The 18688-nt window shown below is 40.7% G+C and overlaps 1 protein-coding gene across 1 annotated transcript in view; it reads left to right on the top strand.

The window, feature by feature from the left end:
- The window catches only part of LOC130696314 (netrin receptor UNC5C-like), a 56753-nt gene that overhangs the window by 15867 nt on the left and 22198 nt on the right, over positions 1-18688 (top strand). The window contains exon 3 of the mRNA XM_057519399.2: positions 18132-18264. Within this exon, the coding sequence (XP_057375382.2) occupies positions 18132-18264 (133 nt within the window). The remainder of the gene's footprint in view (positions 1-18131; positions 18265-18688) is intronic.

Below are 18688 nucleotides of genomic sequence, written 5' to 3'. Positions count from 1 at the left end.
GGCCAATTGACTGATTGGGAACAAAAAGGCAAGAAAGCTGGGCTCGTTAGCTACTTAACCGCCGCTGGTTAGCATTTGTTTATCTCTAATGTGGGTTCAATTTGCTTTCTCTTTTTGTTTTTGTTTGAAATTTGTTTATGAAAAATGAACTCGGCCTGAATGCTTGCGATATCTGATGAAACAACAGCTAAGAGGTAAATGCACTTGTGGTCGTCGCATTATTTATTTTTGGAATTGGCTGGCGGCAAGGAAATCAAATAACAAAACAAAACGGGAATCCATTCCAGTGATGTCTAGTTAATTTTCGTACGTGTTTGGAAGCGGGCACTTCTTATTTAGACTGCTCGTCAATTGCCATTGAATTCGAAAGGTAACAAATAGGAAAATGCAAAATAGGGGAGAGAAAACATCAACATTTGGATTGTAAATGAACATTTTTTTTGTACTGCACGAGAAAGGGCGTGTTCAGCACGATATTCAAGAAATGGGGAGGATTAAATCAAACAGCAACGAGAAAGATGAATTCGGCGTAACAGAAACGAAGTACCTGATAGACGTATTGAAAAGACGACTGTTCTGTATTCGTTATTTGATCTCTTTCCTTATCCATGCAAGAGCTGCTGAAATGTTTCTTGACGAATCGATTCTCGGCTTAGGCCTTTTCTTTTCGTCTTTCTACGGCCGCCGGTATTCTATTGCGTAATGTATTGTTAGAGCTGTTGAAGTTTGGCTCAGCAGCCCGTCCCATCTAACAAAAAAAAAATTACGATGTTGAATGCACACCAGGGGATCCAAAGATTATTGGGGGGCGCAGCAGCAAAAGCAATTCAATCGATTCCTTGTTGTATACGATGCCCGTGTCTCGCGTGCAACGTACATGTCGTAAAAAAAAAAAAGATAGGCCTATTATCTTTATTGTACAGGTCGTTGACCTGAAGCTGATATTTCCCTCTTGTGGACTTGTTTATTTTTATGCTCAATTTTTCCCCTCTTTTTTTCTGTTTCTTGAAAAATGACCAAGTCTTTCATCTGACTGAATCCTTTCGCTTTTTCCTTGGAGAGTAGCGGCGCCTTTGCGTTCGTTTGGGCGACTCTATTTTGAGGGTTTAAAACCGACAGTTGCGTGAATATAAATCAGGGCGCTCTTTTCACAGGTGCGCTACTCGGTGGTAGCCATCCATCTCTCGAGAGATTCGTCCTCATTTAAAACATCATTAATCCGTTTTTGACTGATTGACTGTGAAACGCCAAATGCCCGGCGTGTCCATTCGTCATCGAAGAGCGTCGTTGTAGGACGATGGAGTTTACAATGTTTAACCGAGACCAGCACAATTTTCGTTAGATGTTGAAGAGAACGCGTGTAACTATGTCTCTACGGTTTGAGAGCTTGTTACAGTCAAGCCGTATAGATATCAACTGCGGAATGCAAATAAATCAAAGATAATTGGAAGGACGGCAGCGATGGCGACGCTTGGATGATTCGTCGTTATTCGAAATTTAGTTCGTTCCACGTCTGTGGACGGCAGAGCTAGAACTTTTAAAATGAACTGTGCGTGAACTTCATTTCTTTGTTCGTGCATTTTCGTGTTCTTTTCTTATTATCCGTTACACCGTTGAAGTTGATTGAAAGCTATAATGGAGCAGTGACGCGTCAATACCTTTATTGCGCGATATCTTCGCATATGATGGCCCAAGCCCATCAAGAATTGAGATTACAAAGGAACTTGAAGAGGAAGAAGGAGAGATTATATTCGTTTTTTCTGCGTGTTATTGGTATCGTATGTCTTCTGTCTATTTTCGTAGGCGATCTATCCCCCCTCTTCGCCTCTCAAGTCTTTCGCCTTTTATTTCTGTTAAGTCTCTGTGGGTGCAGAAGAAAAGGGACTCTTTTCAATAGTCTTTTTATGTCTATAATTTTTTTTTCCTTTTGAATGAAGGAAGGAAGATATGGTTGCGTTAGTCGCAGCCGAGGAAATGGGACGGAAAATGCGGGCACCCTCGTCAACTTTTTTGGGAAAAAAACTGAACTGCGTGTGTTTGTGCGCGCGCACAGCCCTCGAAATAAGACATGAGGGTATCTACATTTTCTCTTCTGTGCTGTTCAGAGAAGGGGGAAAACTGAATTGAATAGGGAATGGCCTTTTGTCGGTCACTGTTGAAAAAAAAACCGCATCGCGCGCAGAAACACTTGGACCAATTTTGAAAGGGGGGAAATAAACGGAAAGATGATGTTGATGTCTGTTGAATTCGGCGTGGGAATACGAACAGGGAAATGGGAAATCAAAGAATATCGGCCGCATTAAAACAGATATATTTCTGCCAGAGTCACGCCATTTGATTTCCGAATGTTAGAATTCATCAGCCAGAGATTGTATCTGCCGCCTCTGATACATGTTGTTGTCCTATCCTTTCTCCATCATTAAATGTTTAGCGACGTTTGTTAGCATGTCCCCTACTGGAAATCAATCTATCGTTGCTGTCCTCGAAAAAGTTTTTGTTTTTCCCGTCGACAGTAGGTGCGCTTACGAGTTGTACAGTTGGCACCGTGGAACAAGAAATCCAATCCAGCCATTCAATTGGGGTTCGATGGATTGGAATTCGATGCACGTCGGATGACAAAGACGTCGGATAATGACACCGTCATCTCCTTTTGCATTTCGGGTTTCGTCTCTTTATGTGAAATCGACTCGATTAGAGCGTCGCATGGAAGCACACGCGAGAGCCAATAGACGACATTGTCCAGATTCTTTGAGGATCTGGTGACTAGTCAACTGACATCTTCTTTTATCTCTTGAAACTTTTCATTTCAAACTTTTCATTTTGAAGACTTTTTTTTATTTTATTTTTTTTTTTTCTTTTTGCGGAAGAATTTTTGGAAGAATGCGTGATATTTTCACAACAGAGTTTGGTTTTTATTTCGTTTCTTCCGAACGAATGGATAAATAACAACATGTTTTGAAATGAGTAAAAAGATAATTCAACGTCAATTACTGACTGTTGTGTTATGCAGATTGAAGCCACTTTTCAGGGAACAACCTTAGATGTTTACATAAACAAAAAATGGGGAGACAGCCGGATGAAGATGTTCGTCAACTGAGTCATGTTGCTTTTCTTCTGCGTGTTGTGATATCTCGTCTCGTTCACCCTAAAAAAGAAAGGAAACTGAATGGCAGGCAGGAAGACGATCCACCAAGTTTTTCATTCACGTCAATCGAGAGGGGTGAGTAGAGTGAAACATTGGGGCAAGAAACAACCCCCTACCCCCATAAGGCCCCGGAAATGTCAGTGCACGCAAGTCGGGAGACAAATTCAGCTTTCAGTAGAACAACTTGGACAGGGAAGTGCATCGACTCTCTTTCTATTCCTACGTAAAATCCCCCCGAAAAAAGCGCATCGATCTCTTTCTTTTCTCTGCTGGCCACCACCACCACAAACGAACTGCATAAATGAATAATAATTTGGGTTTCCTTCGTCTTTCTCCCCCTTCCATGCATGTGTGTGTACGGACAACGAGAGGAGACGGGCAGGGGGTCTCGTTGTGTCCATTACGTAGCTCCTTGTCTGTATAAACAACGTTTCTTATTCAAATCAAATATATCAGAATCAGACGAGGCAAATGGGAAGCAGGCGAAAGTAAAACAAGAAAAAAAAAAACTTGACGTTCCATTCCGCTCTGTCACGACCTTAGTCTGATGTTCCCTGATAAACCAAAAAATAGAGGCATAGTTTGAGAAACCACATTTAGAAGTTGCCGGTCTCGCCACATTTCTTAAAACCCCTGGTTCTTTTGTTTTGTTTTCTGTTTGACTCTATAAACGCTGTAATCCTAAATTCATCTTCCCTTTTTGTTGCCTTCTTTTTCGTGTTTCGTTTTCGAACAACAGACAGCCCTACACTGAGGTAGAATATCACATTGGAAGGTTCTATTTTTGGGTTGCCTTTCCTGCTAAGAGATATGTGAAGAGAGTGCGCTTTCTCTGCTGCTTCAGTTCTTAAGTGTTGCCATAGAACAAACGCTGAGATACGTCATCTGACACAAAACGAGGGACTAGTTGTTACACTTCAGTTCCATCGACCTGATCTTCTACAGTCACAGCCTTCTACCATTTTTCTTTTCGTTTCCTTTTGATAGTTGCACTGGCCATCTGCAAAATCTCAACAGAACAAAAAGCCAAACTTGTAAAAATCCCAACAGGATAAACGGCCCAACTGGTTGGCCTACAAGCGTAATGTTAGTCAGATGTTCCCGACGTTCATTCAGTGACGACCGCAATCAAATGTTTTCATTTTCTTTGAAATTTCATTCCGTCCGTGATTTTTCTAGCCTGTTGCTTTATTATCCGTACGTACCGAAAACATAGCACTACACCCAGGCTTTAGGTAATCAAGCTGCTTCTGTCCATTTGGGCCTCTGCAAACAACGTCCGAATATGTTTTATGGCTGTCGTCAAGTTTTCTACGAGTTTTTGCCTTTTGTTCTGATACCGGTACGGACGAAAAATGCGAGAGATGTGAGACAGTGTTACACACCTGTGCATCACATGGTTGTAGCGGTAGCTATTCAATTAACAAAGTAAATATTTGCCACTAATAAAGTTTGCTGTAACGCAGTAGAAAGTCTTGCGATATCGTTACGATCCATACTCAAGTCGTTAAGCTCTTGATTTATGGTAAAACAATTTCGTGAAAGAACCAGAACGACGAGTGAGAATGGATTAGCGGAGGAGGAAAGCTCTTCTTATCGCGTGTCATTTGATCATCACCTTTTCTGCAGATGATGACGTGACGACAATCAATCACCGTCTCGTGTTTGATGATGAGGGTGGGGAGTATTAATGACTTGCGCTTGCGGTTTCTTCCATCACCATCTCCAGCTGCAACGGAATCGATTCCCGTCTCATTATCCAACTCTTTTGAATTTCTCCAGCAAATAATTATTGGAGGGCCTTTACTCTCGTACCCGTCTCATTCAGGTGGAGGATTAAAATACTATTATACTTCGTCTGTTGAATTTTTTCGTGTAACATGAAATGCGTAATCCGTTGGGTTTCTTCTTACAAGAAAAAGAAGCCGGGCAAATTGTAGTCTCCTCTTTGGTTCTCTCTCCAGCTGGTAGCCGAAATATTCAAAGATAATTTACACGGCGTGTGCTCCACTTTTGGAACTTTCTTCCCAAGAAAGGAAAAATACCCCCCAAAAAAGAAATAAGGAAAGAGGGACATATCGACGTCAGAAACAATCGGTCTGGTATTCGTCAGCAGCACTTGTTATATGGCACCCGGCACCCCTCCCTACACGAATTTTCTTTTTCTGCGTTTCGTTCGTACCGCCGCCTTTGCCACTCGACTGCAATGCGCAGTAAAAATTATCTTTTCTTTTTCATTTTGAATGCCACTTTTCGTTTTATTGAAGTAGCTTTACATTGACTCTTTCGACTGATAAGATTCTATTGCTCTAGCATAAAGGAGCAGTTAGAAGTCTCCTCCCCAAATAATAAAATTCCAAATTCAAAACAATTTCATTTAACCTAAGCAAAAGCGGCTGAACAGCCATTTCTTTTCTGACATTTCCCCCCTTTTTTTTCGGGGGCTCCTAAATGAGAAGAAAATTCCAACATCTGGGCACCACCATTGCGGAGTCACAGTAGCAACATAAAGATCAACATTAAGAGGTGCGCAAGAAAACGAATACGCACGCGAGTTTTGAGAGAAAAAGAGCAGATCGTATTACCCCCGTTTTACTTGCACACCGGCTCTTTACATGTCGTCTTCGGTGTTATAATTCCTGTAGGCGCATTTCATGGAACAAGGGCACAAGGAAAACGGAGAAACCGTACGAAGAAGATTTTTAAGTAGTTGAAAGATGGCACGGTGTCGTGGGTATCAGACTGTCTCGCGTGTCACTTCTTTTCCTTTCGTGTCAAGTTCTTTGGTTAAACATTTGAACCTGCGCTGGAACATGTACGGTTTCATTGTGCCTCGTTCCCGAGCCGTACCTGCTGTAGCGTACCTTCCAGACCATCAACTACTAGTAGTGTAAAATTCAAACAAATCATTTTCATTTGAGTTACGTTCATGAAATAGTCGGGATACCATGTCACCAGATTCTAGAGCCTTTTTTCCATACAATTATAATCCGCCGTATGTATTAAAAACAAAACAAAGTAGAAAAATTTGTTTTCGGGAAATGGAATTGATGGGGACATGTGGAATTGGAGGGAGAACGACGGGAGATGGGGCGATATAATCTTGCTATGACATTTTGTGGGGAATGGCATCTCCGGTCTGAGACTTCCGATTGACAGTGGCTTCCATTAAATGTATCCATCGATGGATATCTTTAAATGAAATAATATTAGGCAGAAAGGAGGGAGCAACGGATGGCCAGCATGAGATTAGATATACTGTACTTCCGTCTGTTCCGCATCAAACAATATTGCTCTCTTCCGATAATTCTAGCCTCCGATTGTCGGACCCAATCTTTTTTTTTTATGGTTCTGACGTCAGAATTTTCAGGGTTTTTTTGGTTTCTTTGGTTTTGAACTTTTACGTATTCTATTCTTATTTGAAATTTACGGTTCAACACAGGGAACTCTAGCTTGCGGATTTTACATTCAGTCATGTGCACGTTCTCTTGTCGTATATTGAATCAGGCAGAGAAAAATGAACGGAAACACGGAAGTGTATGAATCTTTTTATAGCCGTGAATCCGTTTTCTGTTTTTTGAAATTTCATATTTTTGGGTCCATTTCAATTACGTTTGTTTGACGCACTTTCAGTTCTTGTTGTTCGACGTGTTAATCATCGCAAACAAGCTAAAGAGCCCTAGTTTTTTCTTTTTGGGCGTGAGCACGACTATGTCACATGATTAGTTGTTGTCTTTGTTTTTCTAGTCTGCGTGTGGGATGTTTGTGAACCGTTTTGGGGACAAGTTTGTAAATTGGCAAAAGAATGCAGATGGGTCTTATCCATCTGCGCGGACGCGACGCTAATGACAGTAGCAAGCCCACACGCAGCACAAATGAGGCTCACATTTGAAATTGCCCCAACAGCGAATCCCCCATCTACTTAACTTGGGGCGTCCCTCGGCTATTTCCGCTAATGAACAAGTTTCGACTCCAAAAATAAAAAAAAAAAAAACAAGGCAATGCATTTGCAGGGGGAAGTTGTCGAATCTAGTTTCGAAATTTGCCATTTCTGCGATAAGCTAGTGTTGGTTTTTATCGATAGCATAGCAGACACCTATTCAAATTGAAATGAGTGGTTGATGCTCATCGAGAATATTGTTTTCTATTATACAATTCTGTGCTGATAGAAAAAAGCTATGCAAAGTGGATTTAAATTATGTTGATAAAGAAGTAGTGAAAGAGCTGAGTGTTGAATGTAGGACGATTAACGAACAACTTACGAACCACGTACCGCATTGCACCAGGTTCTTTGACTCCATCTTTATCACGTAGCACACCTACGAGGAAATGAACGAGGAATGAAGGCTAGCTATACGTGTGTATACGCTGGTGTTAAACACAGTAAGGAAATAACAAAAACTTATTGGTATCAAAGAGGGTCACATACCTCGATAATTAGTTGCATCCATGAACCTAGTGGCGATGGGGAAGGCTTACGAACAACCTACGAACCTCTTCTCTACCTAAGTTTGTGGGCCGATCTTTAACGTGTAGTGAACGGTACTACAGATCGATGTGAAAGGTCTGTATACGTGTCGTGAGTGTGTGTATGTGTACTGGGCTGTCACGCGGCCGCCATTGTCCAAGCTCTCCATATAGTTATGTTTTTTCTTCTTTTGATTTATTTCATTTGTTTTTTATTTTAATTGCGTTGTTCTGTAAACAGTAAGGAAAACAAAAACATTGGTATCGAAGAGGGTCACATATCCCGATGATTAGCTGCCTGCATCCATGAACCGTCTTTCAGGTCATGGGGAGAACTTACGAACAACCTACGTTCTACAATCACCTCTTCTCTACCTCAGTTTTTTGGGTCGATCTTTAACGTGTAGTGAACGGTACTACAGATCGATGTGAAACGTCTGTAGACGTGTTGTGAGTGTGTGTGTGTGTGTTTTTTTTTATTCTGCCATTTTTAGCCCCTTTATAGTAGGCATGGCTCTTCTTTCTTCGCCTACTTTCTTCGTCTTCTTTCTTGAGGTAGATGATGTCCGAAGTGATGTATGTAGAATCTTGCGTAATCCGATGAGATGAAGAATCTTGCGAATCCGGTGTGATGAAGAATCTTGCGAGTCTTGAATGATGTATTGGGGGGGTGGGGGGTGGGAGTGGAGGGGGTGGGAGGAGAGCGTGGAGGGAAGGGAGGGCTTGGCGGAAATTGGCGGTGGCGGGATTTGAACCCGGGGACTACAGAGTACAAAGCGTGGGTGTTAACCACTGTGCCAGGACCGCACATCCCAACCAAAATTTTTTTTAGTCGTCACCTGGTTAAAGTGCTTAGCTACAGCAACATATAGTATATTAGCATGGCGTATCGGTATAGTATGCGCATAGCATTTTGATTGCGTGGGTTCAAATCTCTCATTTTTATTTCTTTGCGGTCGCTTCAACCTATTCATTTTATATATATAATTTATTTTTGGTACATTTTTTAAAAATATTATTTATTGTTTTATATTTAATCTCTGGCGTTTTCCGGGAAATTTTCACTCATTCAAGTGTTATAGATTTATGGTTGCGTGTCCTTTCCGTTTTTCGTACTCTGTGTCGCATATTAAGTGCGTGCGTCCTCTTTTTGAAATTCATACTTATTCGGCCGGATGCTGGAAGTTCCTGTCCTCATTAAACTGGCACTCATATGATTCGTAAATTGACAAAGACTTTAAACATAAAATATAAGAGTGACGGAAAGTATCAAACAAAAAAGCGCTGGCTGGTGACGATCAAATTTCTTGCTCAATCGATTTGAATTTCAATGGCAACAACAGAAGCACATGTAGACGTGCATACGAATAAGTTTAACGAATTTGGTCGGCTTTTGTGTACTCGACGGCAGCCAGGCGTAGGGACGCTATGTTAAACGTGCCGAAGGGCTTTATGTCTCAATTTGATGATCCGATACATGTAGGAGGAATACGAGGATAATTGGTTTAATAGATAAGCTGACACAATTTTTTGTTAAGTAAGTCGCGTGTGTGTAGGGGGGAGGCGAAATAAAGGAAGAGGGTAGCCAAAAATGGTAGAAGGGGGAGTCAAATGAGTAGAGGGAGGCTAGTAATAGTGCAGTGGATTAACATTCGAGTTATTATTGTGAATGTAGTGGAAAAAGGAATGGTAGAAACGTGGGAAAAAATGGTTGACCGACGCTCTCCCTTTATGTACTGTCGTCCTGTTTGTCGCTTCTGTAATTTGTTTTAATCCACAAACAATAACTAGACATTCATCGAACGTTGTGTTGGGATACAGAAACATAACTAGAGGATCTACGGACTGGATTTAGAAGTGCGCTGCGGTGTGGAACACACTGCAGTGGATTGAATGGGATTTATCGTGTGGACGAATCAATTATTCGAATCCCATAAACCCCGCGATTCTATGCTGCGCTGCGCTTGTAAAAACATGGGCCATTTATCAAGAGTTGTATGAGCGTAAATTACTGTGAACGTTGCGTCGGTAGTGCGAAAGACTTGCGATAATCATTCGCTTCTCCGTGAAGGATGTCTCGATTTTTTTTCTTATCACCAAGTGAAAGTTGACGTCGGTCGATGATGCACAAAGCTCCGACTGATGTATAAAAGAGCCAATTCTTTTCCTATTTGTGCTTAATTTGTCCCGTCTTTTGTTTTTGATTGATCGCTTCATCAAACTCCATTTTTTTTTATCGGAATGAATAGAACGTTCGTTTGTCGTTGTCAAAGGAAATGATGATGATATCAAATTCAAAAAGGAAATTGCAATTTGTAGTGGACCACTTCATTTTCCTGACGTTCTTTTCTCTAAATTTTACGTCGTAATTTTTGATGGCATTAAAAATTTTACAAACAAGTCCGGAAGGATTAGAAAGACTTGAAATATGAAGTTGGACAGACATGGATTACTGCAACTGCTCATGACTATGCGTCCAGCTTTCAGATTGCATCACAGTTAGAAGCTTGGTACCAAATAAAAATTCAAATTGACTGAGAACGAGATAGCTAAAGAAGATGTTGTCGCTGTCACGCTCATCTTATACGACGTTCTTCATTTTCAAAATGAAAAAACATTCAACCAAGATTCGAATCTTTTTCCTACCATCTCATGTCTTCGTAGCATTCTTCTTAACATAATTTTCAAACGTCTCTACTGTGAGCTCAATAGTTTCGCATCCTCTCTGATACACCGCAAGTAATCTATATGTCAAGCCCTTTCCCTCTTTTCGTGCGGCTTTCATCTTGTGGTAGTTCGCATATTGACTTTGGATTTAAAAGTTTCACTTCTCATCTGATGGAACGGCAGTTACATAACACACTGCAGAAAGGAGAAGCCTATCGACGACAGCTGAGAGGAATAAGGGAATTGAAGTGAAGGATTGTGAAAGGAAATGGTCCACTTGATTCTCTCTTGAATCCAGCCGACGATTTCTCTTGTCATGCGAAAGCAGCGCACAAGAATAGGAAAACTGCGGCGGCATTTTCAAGTGCAACATATTGTCTTGTCTGGCACATAGAATTCTATCGCATCGGTCATGGCATATGCTTAAAGAAGACGCGCGGGCACCCAGTTTAGCAGATCCATTTCAATAGATGATTAGAGAAAGCCTCTTGAATAGTCAACGATCTCGGCCCTTGTTGACTGTGTACATAGTGAGAGCAGCAAAGAGCCCTCAGACAAGAAAAAGAGTTGAGATAAGTAGAAAGGGATTGTCCTTTCCTAAAAAAAAAAACGGCGGCTTCAACTGCCCCCCCCCCCCCCCCCAAATGGATAAGATCGGGATTGAATCGCTTGCGAACTCGACCAGCTGCCATTACTTCTGCTCACTTGCCTCGTCTATTCGATCGACTTCATTTATTTATTATACGTTTATGCGCATTAAATCTACTGCCACTAACGTAAGACATACGCCTTTTACCTAAAATCACACTGTGCGCGGAGTGTGGCGGGGATTGGAGGGAATGCGAAACGCGATACACGCGGGAAAAGAAATTTGATTCGTTAACAAACATAACAATCCAATCGCTCTATACATATACATCTGAAAATTAAGCAATATTTGAAGTTCCTGCAGCAAAAATGAAGCCAGATATTTACTTATTGCTGTATGTAAATATTTATAAAAAGAAGATAAGTGGAAAAAGAATCACGCGTTTAACCATCTGTTGACGTTTTAAACCTGAACCCAGTGCCCCAGGAATTCCGGGAATTTTTTTTTCTCCGCAATTGGCCCAACGAAGACGTTTACTTCTTAGAAACCATCAGATAACGAAACGATAGGGAAAAAAAACTTGTAATTACAAATAACGAGTGATATCAATCGATTGGAATGACGTTCATTTCGTCTCTGTAGAATCTTTTTCGTGGATCTTTTTAAAATCTTTTGTCGATTCATTCTCAAAGATTTCTAAACGATGTCATCCCCACTTTAATGCTATAACAACTTGAAAAAGAGGAGAAGAGAATCCAAGACAACAGAGGTTAAGAATCATCAGGAATGCAAATCGAACCAAGCATCTTTTCCACCCTGTAGTTGCCATCGGTGTTTATGGCAATTTACTTGCAAATTGTTCGCTTTCAGCTTGTTGCCCTAAAGAGAAAGTTCGTTCAGCAGACGGAATAGACATATTACAGCCATACGTATCTCTCTGTACGTGTAAGATAATGCAGTTGTGATGTGATAAAGTCGGCAGACGCTATTATTTCGTTGGAGGTCGAGCAGAGGCGCAGCAGGTGTTCCAAAACGACCTGGATAGCTGGCTTCCTAACGATGATAAAAGCCAAAGTCTGTCTTGTTTTTGTTTTCTTTTTTGTTTTTTCGGGTTTGTTTGTTTGTTCACTCAAAAGGTTGATTTACAATCATCCTTGATTCTTTTCTTCCTTTGAATAGAATCAAAAATAACATTAGAATTCTCAGCATGTGGTTCAAAACGAGTCGAACGTGAGTACTTCTTTCTCTGTATTTTACTCAACTGTCTTTTTCTTTTCAATTAGTTTTGTAAGTTAGGTTAGGCCATTGAGGAAGTGTGTTGTGCTTTCTTTGTTTCTTTCTTTCTGGTTTCGAGCTTTTCCGATCCAATCTCAGCTTCGTGAAACATAAATCAGATCTGACTGCAGACGGCTGCTGTTGTTCTTTCTCGGTCTTTTGGGAGGCCAACGAGAGGCGTTGTAGGCAATTTTAGTCAGGTTTCATTTTGGTAATCATTCACTAATGTGAAAATAAGCTGGGCTGACGTGTTTGTGTCGTCTCGTAAATCACTCTGTAGCGTTACAGATCATCTCAACATTTAAAACAAAGTCTCTCTGGCACGGCTAGTGCCACATACTATCACTAATCGATAATTATAGCAATCATTTCTATTAAGGTAATAAATTTATAAAAGAGATTACCAGTGTGTTTTAGGGAGATTTCAGTTAAGAAGATTGATCCATCATAACTCTCGAGCAACAGGAATTGACAATTTTGGACTTGGGTGATGATCGTCTGCTATCGTCTAAACCTGTTGATAAACCGTGAGCTAATGCTTTCACGGGTATTCAAAACCGTTGCATCGTTAAACGGTTTAAGCTTCTGGTCATAATAAACAAAAGATCAGCAATAGCTGACTAGAAAAACATTAAAGGATTTACATTTGTTTGTGCGATCGACGGGAACCTTTTGCCCCCCTCTTTCGTGGAAGAGACTGCCTTCAAGCTCCGCCCCCAGTGGCACGTTTCAGTATTGCCCCGCTAGAGGCGTTGCCCAAGGGTTTGGAGGGAAATTTTGGAGGGAAAGACGAGCGCCATATTCGATGCTGTAGGTTCAGTTGGCGCCTGACCAAGCTACTGTTTGGACGTACGTGTCGTGCTGTTGTATTCCTCTCGTGGTTGATTCCTGGGAAAACTGATTAAGCCCTAACGTTGAAAGTGTCACATATTCGACTAGAAACAATTAAACGAAAATTTCAATTACAATTAAAACTTGTGCAATCCTTTGGCCAGAAAAATATTCTGTGGTGTATGTTCCAACCTTGAATTCCCCATCAGTTTCCAACTTTGCAACCTCGTGACTCTTTTCACAGTTTATCCAATTCATTAAAAACGACTTTTTTTTTCTCCCATCGGATTATCACACCATCACCTTAATTGGATTTTCACGTCGTTTGATGATTGAAACTTTTCGTACTGCATCCCCCAGGTTAGTATCGATTCTGCTTTTGGCGCCCTTCACTTGTTTGCGCCATTTTGTGGTATAGAGACATATTGCATTTCAGAACCAGTCAGTTGAGAAACGATTCAAATGTGCACCAGGTGTAGGGTTTCTTTGTCGCGTCTATTATTTGAACATGCACTTTGCGTGTGTGATGGCTAAGTAGCACCTGACGATAACCTCATTGAGTTCTCTCCCCCTCCCTTCAGAGTTTTCCGGAAGCGTTTTTTTCGAATGAAGCCAATTTTCTCTCCACTACGAAAAGATAAAAGACCCCTTGAGTGACCACAGAAAAGAGTCGTGAAATGGTTTCATTGTTTTCGATGAATCAATTTTAAAAAATTTATTAATTCATTATTTAGATAAAAAAAAGGGCCAATTTCACTTGTAGAAGAATGGATAAATAACAAGCTCCGTCATTGTTCCTAACAAGGACCAGGCCTTTTCGCTATGAAGAGATTTTCTTTTTCTTCGTGTCTGGGAAATTAAAAAGAAACTGTTGTTGTCTATAAAGCGATGTAAGTAAAGAAGACAGGGAGGGGGACCTGGGCAATTGGTTCCATTCGTTTATCTAGAAAAGGAAAACGCTGTATCGTTTGCCCTGTTTATGTATTTATGCAGAGAAATTTTTTTTTTGTTACGCCCGCCATGGAGACAGCGCGCGCCGTAATTTGAGCTACGAAACAAAAGTCTAAAGTTAACTAGTTAGATAACACCGACCAAATTGGATTTCAAATTTTGCTACTTTTGTTAGACAGTTCGCTAATTTGAATATCGGGACCAAGGTTGAAAATGTTTCGACTAATTTGGATCGTCCATTGATTTGATTATGGTAATCGTGAATTTTTTTTCTTACCTCGCATGCTCGTTCATCTTCTTTTTGGTGTTTCAGAGAAGATGTAGTTTGGCTTCAGGACTTCAACAAAGCGCTTCTTTCTCCTCCTGTCCTTTTTTCTTTTTACCAATTTCGTCTCTCCAGAATACGAAATAGCTTTTTTGCCTTTTCGTGTTATTCTTCTTTTTTAGGATTTTAGTCGGCCTGTGGTTTATAGAGCCCATCTCGGGATGGTTTTGTGTGAGTCGGTGTTTATCAGAAAGGAAATAAAAAAAAAACCTGCACGAAAGAAATACGAAAAATATATATGTATAACTACAAGAGAAGCACCAAAATAACTAAAGAAATGCTCGCATCTTTGGTGCTGCTGCGGTTCGTTTGATGGAGGAGGAACGCGTTCTGGAACCCGTATAGCCATAAGCAGTTTAAAGTTCTCCCTTCCACGTCGTTAATATCCACCGTCGCCTCGCGCCACGAGCAATTCACCTTTCCGCTTCAACAATTCCTCTAGAAACAATTCATTAATTTTGTCATTTTTTAGAAACAAATTGTATTAGAAACCAAACAACCTCGTATTAATCGGCGCCAAGGAGACGCTATTGTGTCGTCGCCTAGTAGCACATTTTTTTTTTTTTTTTTTAAGAAGAAGACACTTGCAATCTGGCGCCTGGCACTGGTATTTTTTTTTTCCTTCCTTGCCGTTTCGAGTATTGTCATTGAAGTGCAACTGACGACAAGCCATCGGTCTTGCGTTCCCACCAGCGGCTCCTACACCGCGCCGTCGCGACTGACTTTTCCCTGTCTCTTATTTTTTTTCTCAAAGGAGGGGCATCACCTTTCACTTAAAGAGACATGTAAGAAAACATTGTTGGCCCCCAAAACTAATAAAAAATAAAATAAGGGAGAAGAGAATTGAAGCCATACAGTATTTTCTCAAGTAGTAGTCGTAGTAAGGGAGGGTGGACAAGGAAAAAAAAAACTAAGTAGAAGGCAAAGAGAGGGGGGACAAAAAATGAGTGTCATCAGCTCTTCAAATAGAGAAGAGCCTAATGGAATGAGAAAAAGGACAACAATTTACTGGTCCCTAGGTTTTCCTTCTAAAAAAAAAAAAAAAATCGGTGGTTAGTTGAAGATGTTGAGCGGGGGGTGGGTCGTAGAGAGGAAGATGAAAGGATGATTTCAATGCCCGTACACGGTCCAGTGTAGAAGAAAGGAAAAAAAAAAAGATTCTGGCAAAACCATGTTTTCCTTTTTTTCTGAGCTTTTAAGTTTTACCTCCTCCAAAAGAAAAGATGCCTATCAAGTTCTTCCCTCCCCCCCCCCGTATCAGCTGTCTTAACCTCAAAAGATCTAACGTGTTTTGAGATTCTTTTTTCTTTCTTTTTTTGGTTGTTGTTGTTTTTGTTGCTCTTCCTCCCCACTCTCTTGAGATTCTACGAGGCGAATATGTCATCACCATCAACGAATTTCTTCTTCGTTTTTTTTTTTCTTTAACGTGAATCCCGTTTTTTATTTACTTTTTTTACGGTCTGATCAATTGGCTTGTTGGAACATCGACCTAATTGGGTAACAGGTTCTTGCCTTTTAAGTGCCTGATGGGCAGCCAAATGTGGTTAACGATGTTATTTATTCTGCACCTGGCGCTGAAAAAAAAAGAGGAAGACCATGTGAGAACTGGCAAAGGATCGTGAAGAAAAAATGTTTTTAGAATGGCATTGTTTTCTTAAAACCAAAAGTTATTTATAGCACTGTCCATTCTCTTTGGGTTTTGCGTAACACGATCCTTCTTCGTTCGTCTTTCACTTGATCAGATTTGACAGTCTCCACTTACCTCCAAATTGCCACATACACCTTGAATTGAAATTTATTTTGAGATTTCCTTTTGTTCAAGGAGGAGGATGTCGCTCTCTTCTATTTTTGGAGGATCATTGCATCACGTTGCGACAACCTGACGCAGATGTGGATGAACTCGAGTTGCCGTGCAATTTGTTGATCACCACAGCCGCAGAGACGCGCAGTTCCAATTCTCTAGGCCGTTCAATTTTTATGCTTTCACGTGTCTCTCATCGCACGGCATTTTTCAATCGGCCGACATACTTTCCGTTTTTGTTTTTTTTTACCATTATGGGACTGAGCTGGCTGCGTATCGTATCCCACTTTTTTTTCTTTCTTTACTTCCGTTTTCATCTTCTGTATCCTCTTCAAACTCGTGATGGAAATTCTGAGAAAGTGTAACTTTTAAAGAGCTCTTTGCATGACTGTCTTTTTTTCTTCTCTTTTCTAAACGAAAGACTCGAGGGCTCCCAAAAGATAGTAATTAGGGCGTGAGTATCCCCTCTACCTGAACTGTGGTCGTCTAGTTCCCTCGTCGGCTATTTTTTCGTCTTCTTTGTTTGCCTTTTTTTTTTTTTTGGGACCCTCTTGGATGAATAGAGGGGAGGGAAAAAAAGAAGGAATAATTCTTTTCTTCAGAGTTTTAATCTAGTCGAACCGAGTGGGCTTGTTTAACTGCTGGTTGCCAAATTACAAGGCAAAACAGTTCGGCGCATTTCTTATTTCATTTTTAGAGTCTGCTCTCGAGAGGAGGAGACGATGTTGAGGGAGGTTGTTAGAAAGAGCCCCGAAAGAGGGGCATATAATCAGCACCCCGTTTTCAAGTTCTTATCCGCCATCTTTTCTACTCCTTTGCAGTTTTTTAGATGTGGAAGACAAGATGAGACTTTCAACTTGAATAGACTTTCTCGCTCTTTTTTTTTTTTTTTTTCTTTAAGGTTCTCTGTGTTATGGCTTATAGCGTTCTTTTAAAATATTTTGTTACGAAGAAACTAATGTCGGGAAAAGGCCCAGCGATTCTCGCACCATTTCACGCCATTGTTTCAAATGCATGTTTCACGAAAATGTCGCATAGTTAAGGGCTGGCGGTTTGACTTTGTTTTCTCTCGTCCTTTTCGGATAAAGAACAACAGAGGGATAAGAGGCGGACAATGGGATGTGGCAACGTTGGAGAAGGAAGGAGGAGACAAAAAACTAAAATTTTTTTCCTGTTTCTGAAAGACATACACGCACTAAAAGAACAAAAAGGAAATATGAATTTTTAAAAAACGTGAGCTCTCAGCGCAGCGGGCGGTTTTTCTTCCCGTTTTCACCGACGACGACCGCCACAGGCAGGGGAGGAGGCAGACGTTGCGGTTTTCTCTTTAGCGTTGCTATTGTCCTCTTCCACGTAACCGCTTTTATCCACGTAGTATAAAGAGTAGTGCAGTGGTATATAATCAAACAATTTATTTATTTCTATTTTTTGTTGTTGATCTAACATAAAGTTGATAACAACCATTCCCGACTCCTGTGTGTCTACGTTGTGTGTGTTTATGAACGACTGACGTCCTGCTGTTGACCATCATAAAAAAAAAAAAAAGAAAAACAGGAAAACCGAAAGAGCAAAGGGGCATTAGAAAAACGAACCCCCCCCCCCCCCATTCCTTCCAACTTAGTGTATTATTACCAGGCGGATTGTAATGGACTACGATTTTTGGTTGACTGGACACTTTAATGGCCGGTGAAAGGAATTAGGCTAGTACGCTCAGTCATTTTCGATGTCAAAACATTAAATAGAAGAAAAGAAAATGTTAAATGAAGAGGAAGGAAACGGATCTTGTGGTCTACTACCATGTTCTTTATTTTCTGTTAGCTAAAGAAATTTAAAAAAAAAAATCATTCTTATAGCTAACGCGGTGCTTTGAATACTGACGCCTGTGGCATAGTCAGTTATTCATGAAGCACGCTTTTTCGTGTCTGCATCGACCTGCGGTTGGTGTTACAGCCATTGCGGGTTTATGAATTATTACACAGTGCAGTTCCCCAAAAAATTTTGTTCTGTTGCCCTTTTGACTGTGGCTTGCCCTTTTGCCGAATGAATAAATCATTAATCTATTTTTTTTTCTTTGTTTCAGGTTGATTATGTTTTTCTAGTGACTAGGACTGCTGCAACTGCTGGATCATCTGCAATGATGATGCATCGTTCCTGTTTGCTCCACCTGTTCCCACTCTTCCTCGTCTCTGCCATTGTCATGGCAACCGATGACGGTATGCCTTTTCATTTCTTTTCTGTTGTCCTTTCGTTCGTATTGAATTTTTCATTAGAAACGACGATTTATTGGTCAAACCAAAAGTTTCCATACTGCTTTATTGATTTTCCATCTTCACAGAGTTGTAAACAAATTTCATTCGCATTCATTTCAAATTCGCCGCCATTCGAGAATGGCGGCAGCAAAAAGTTATTGGAATAAAACAAGATCTTTTCTGCTCTTTAGTTAACGGAAAAGCTGATGGCCGATAAGAATATCAGCAGTTAGTGCGAATGTGCGGTGGTCCGTTCAGTCAACCGCGCCGCGCTACAGGAACTGAAAAGGATTAGTTGAATACGTGGGAATAGCTCGTTAGTTGTAGTTAGTCGCCATACAACTAAAAACACTTTCTCGCATCGGCATTTAAAAAAAAAAAAAATCGT

This window comes from Daphnia carinata, chromosome 10 (genome assembly GCF_022539665.2).
Source record: "Daphnia carinata strain CSIRO-1 chromosome 10, CSIRO_AGI_Dcar_HiC_V3, whole genome shotgun sequence".
NCBI classification, from domain to species: domain Eukaryota; kingdom Metazoa; phylum Arthropoda; class Branchiopoda; order Diplostraca; family Daphniidae; genus Daphnia; species Daphnia carinata.
Note: the sequence above shows the minus strand (reverse complement) of the source record. Positions and strands in the feature narration are given on the sequence as shown.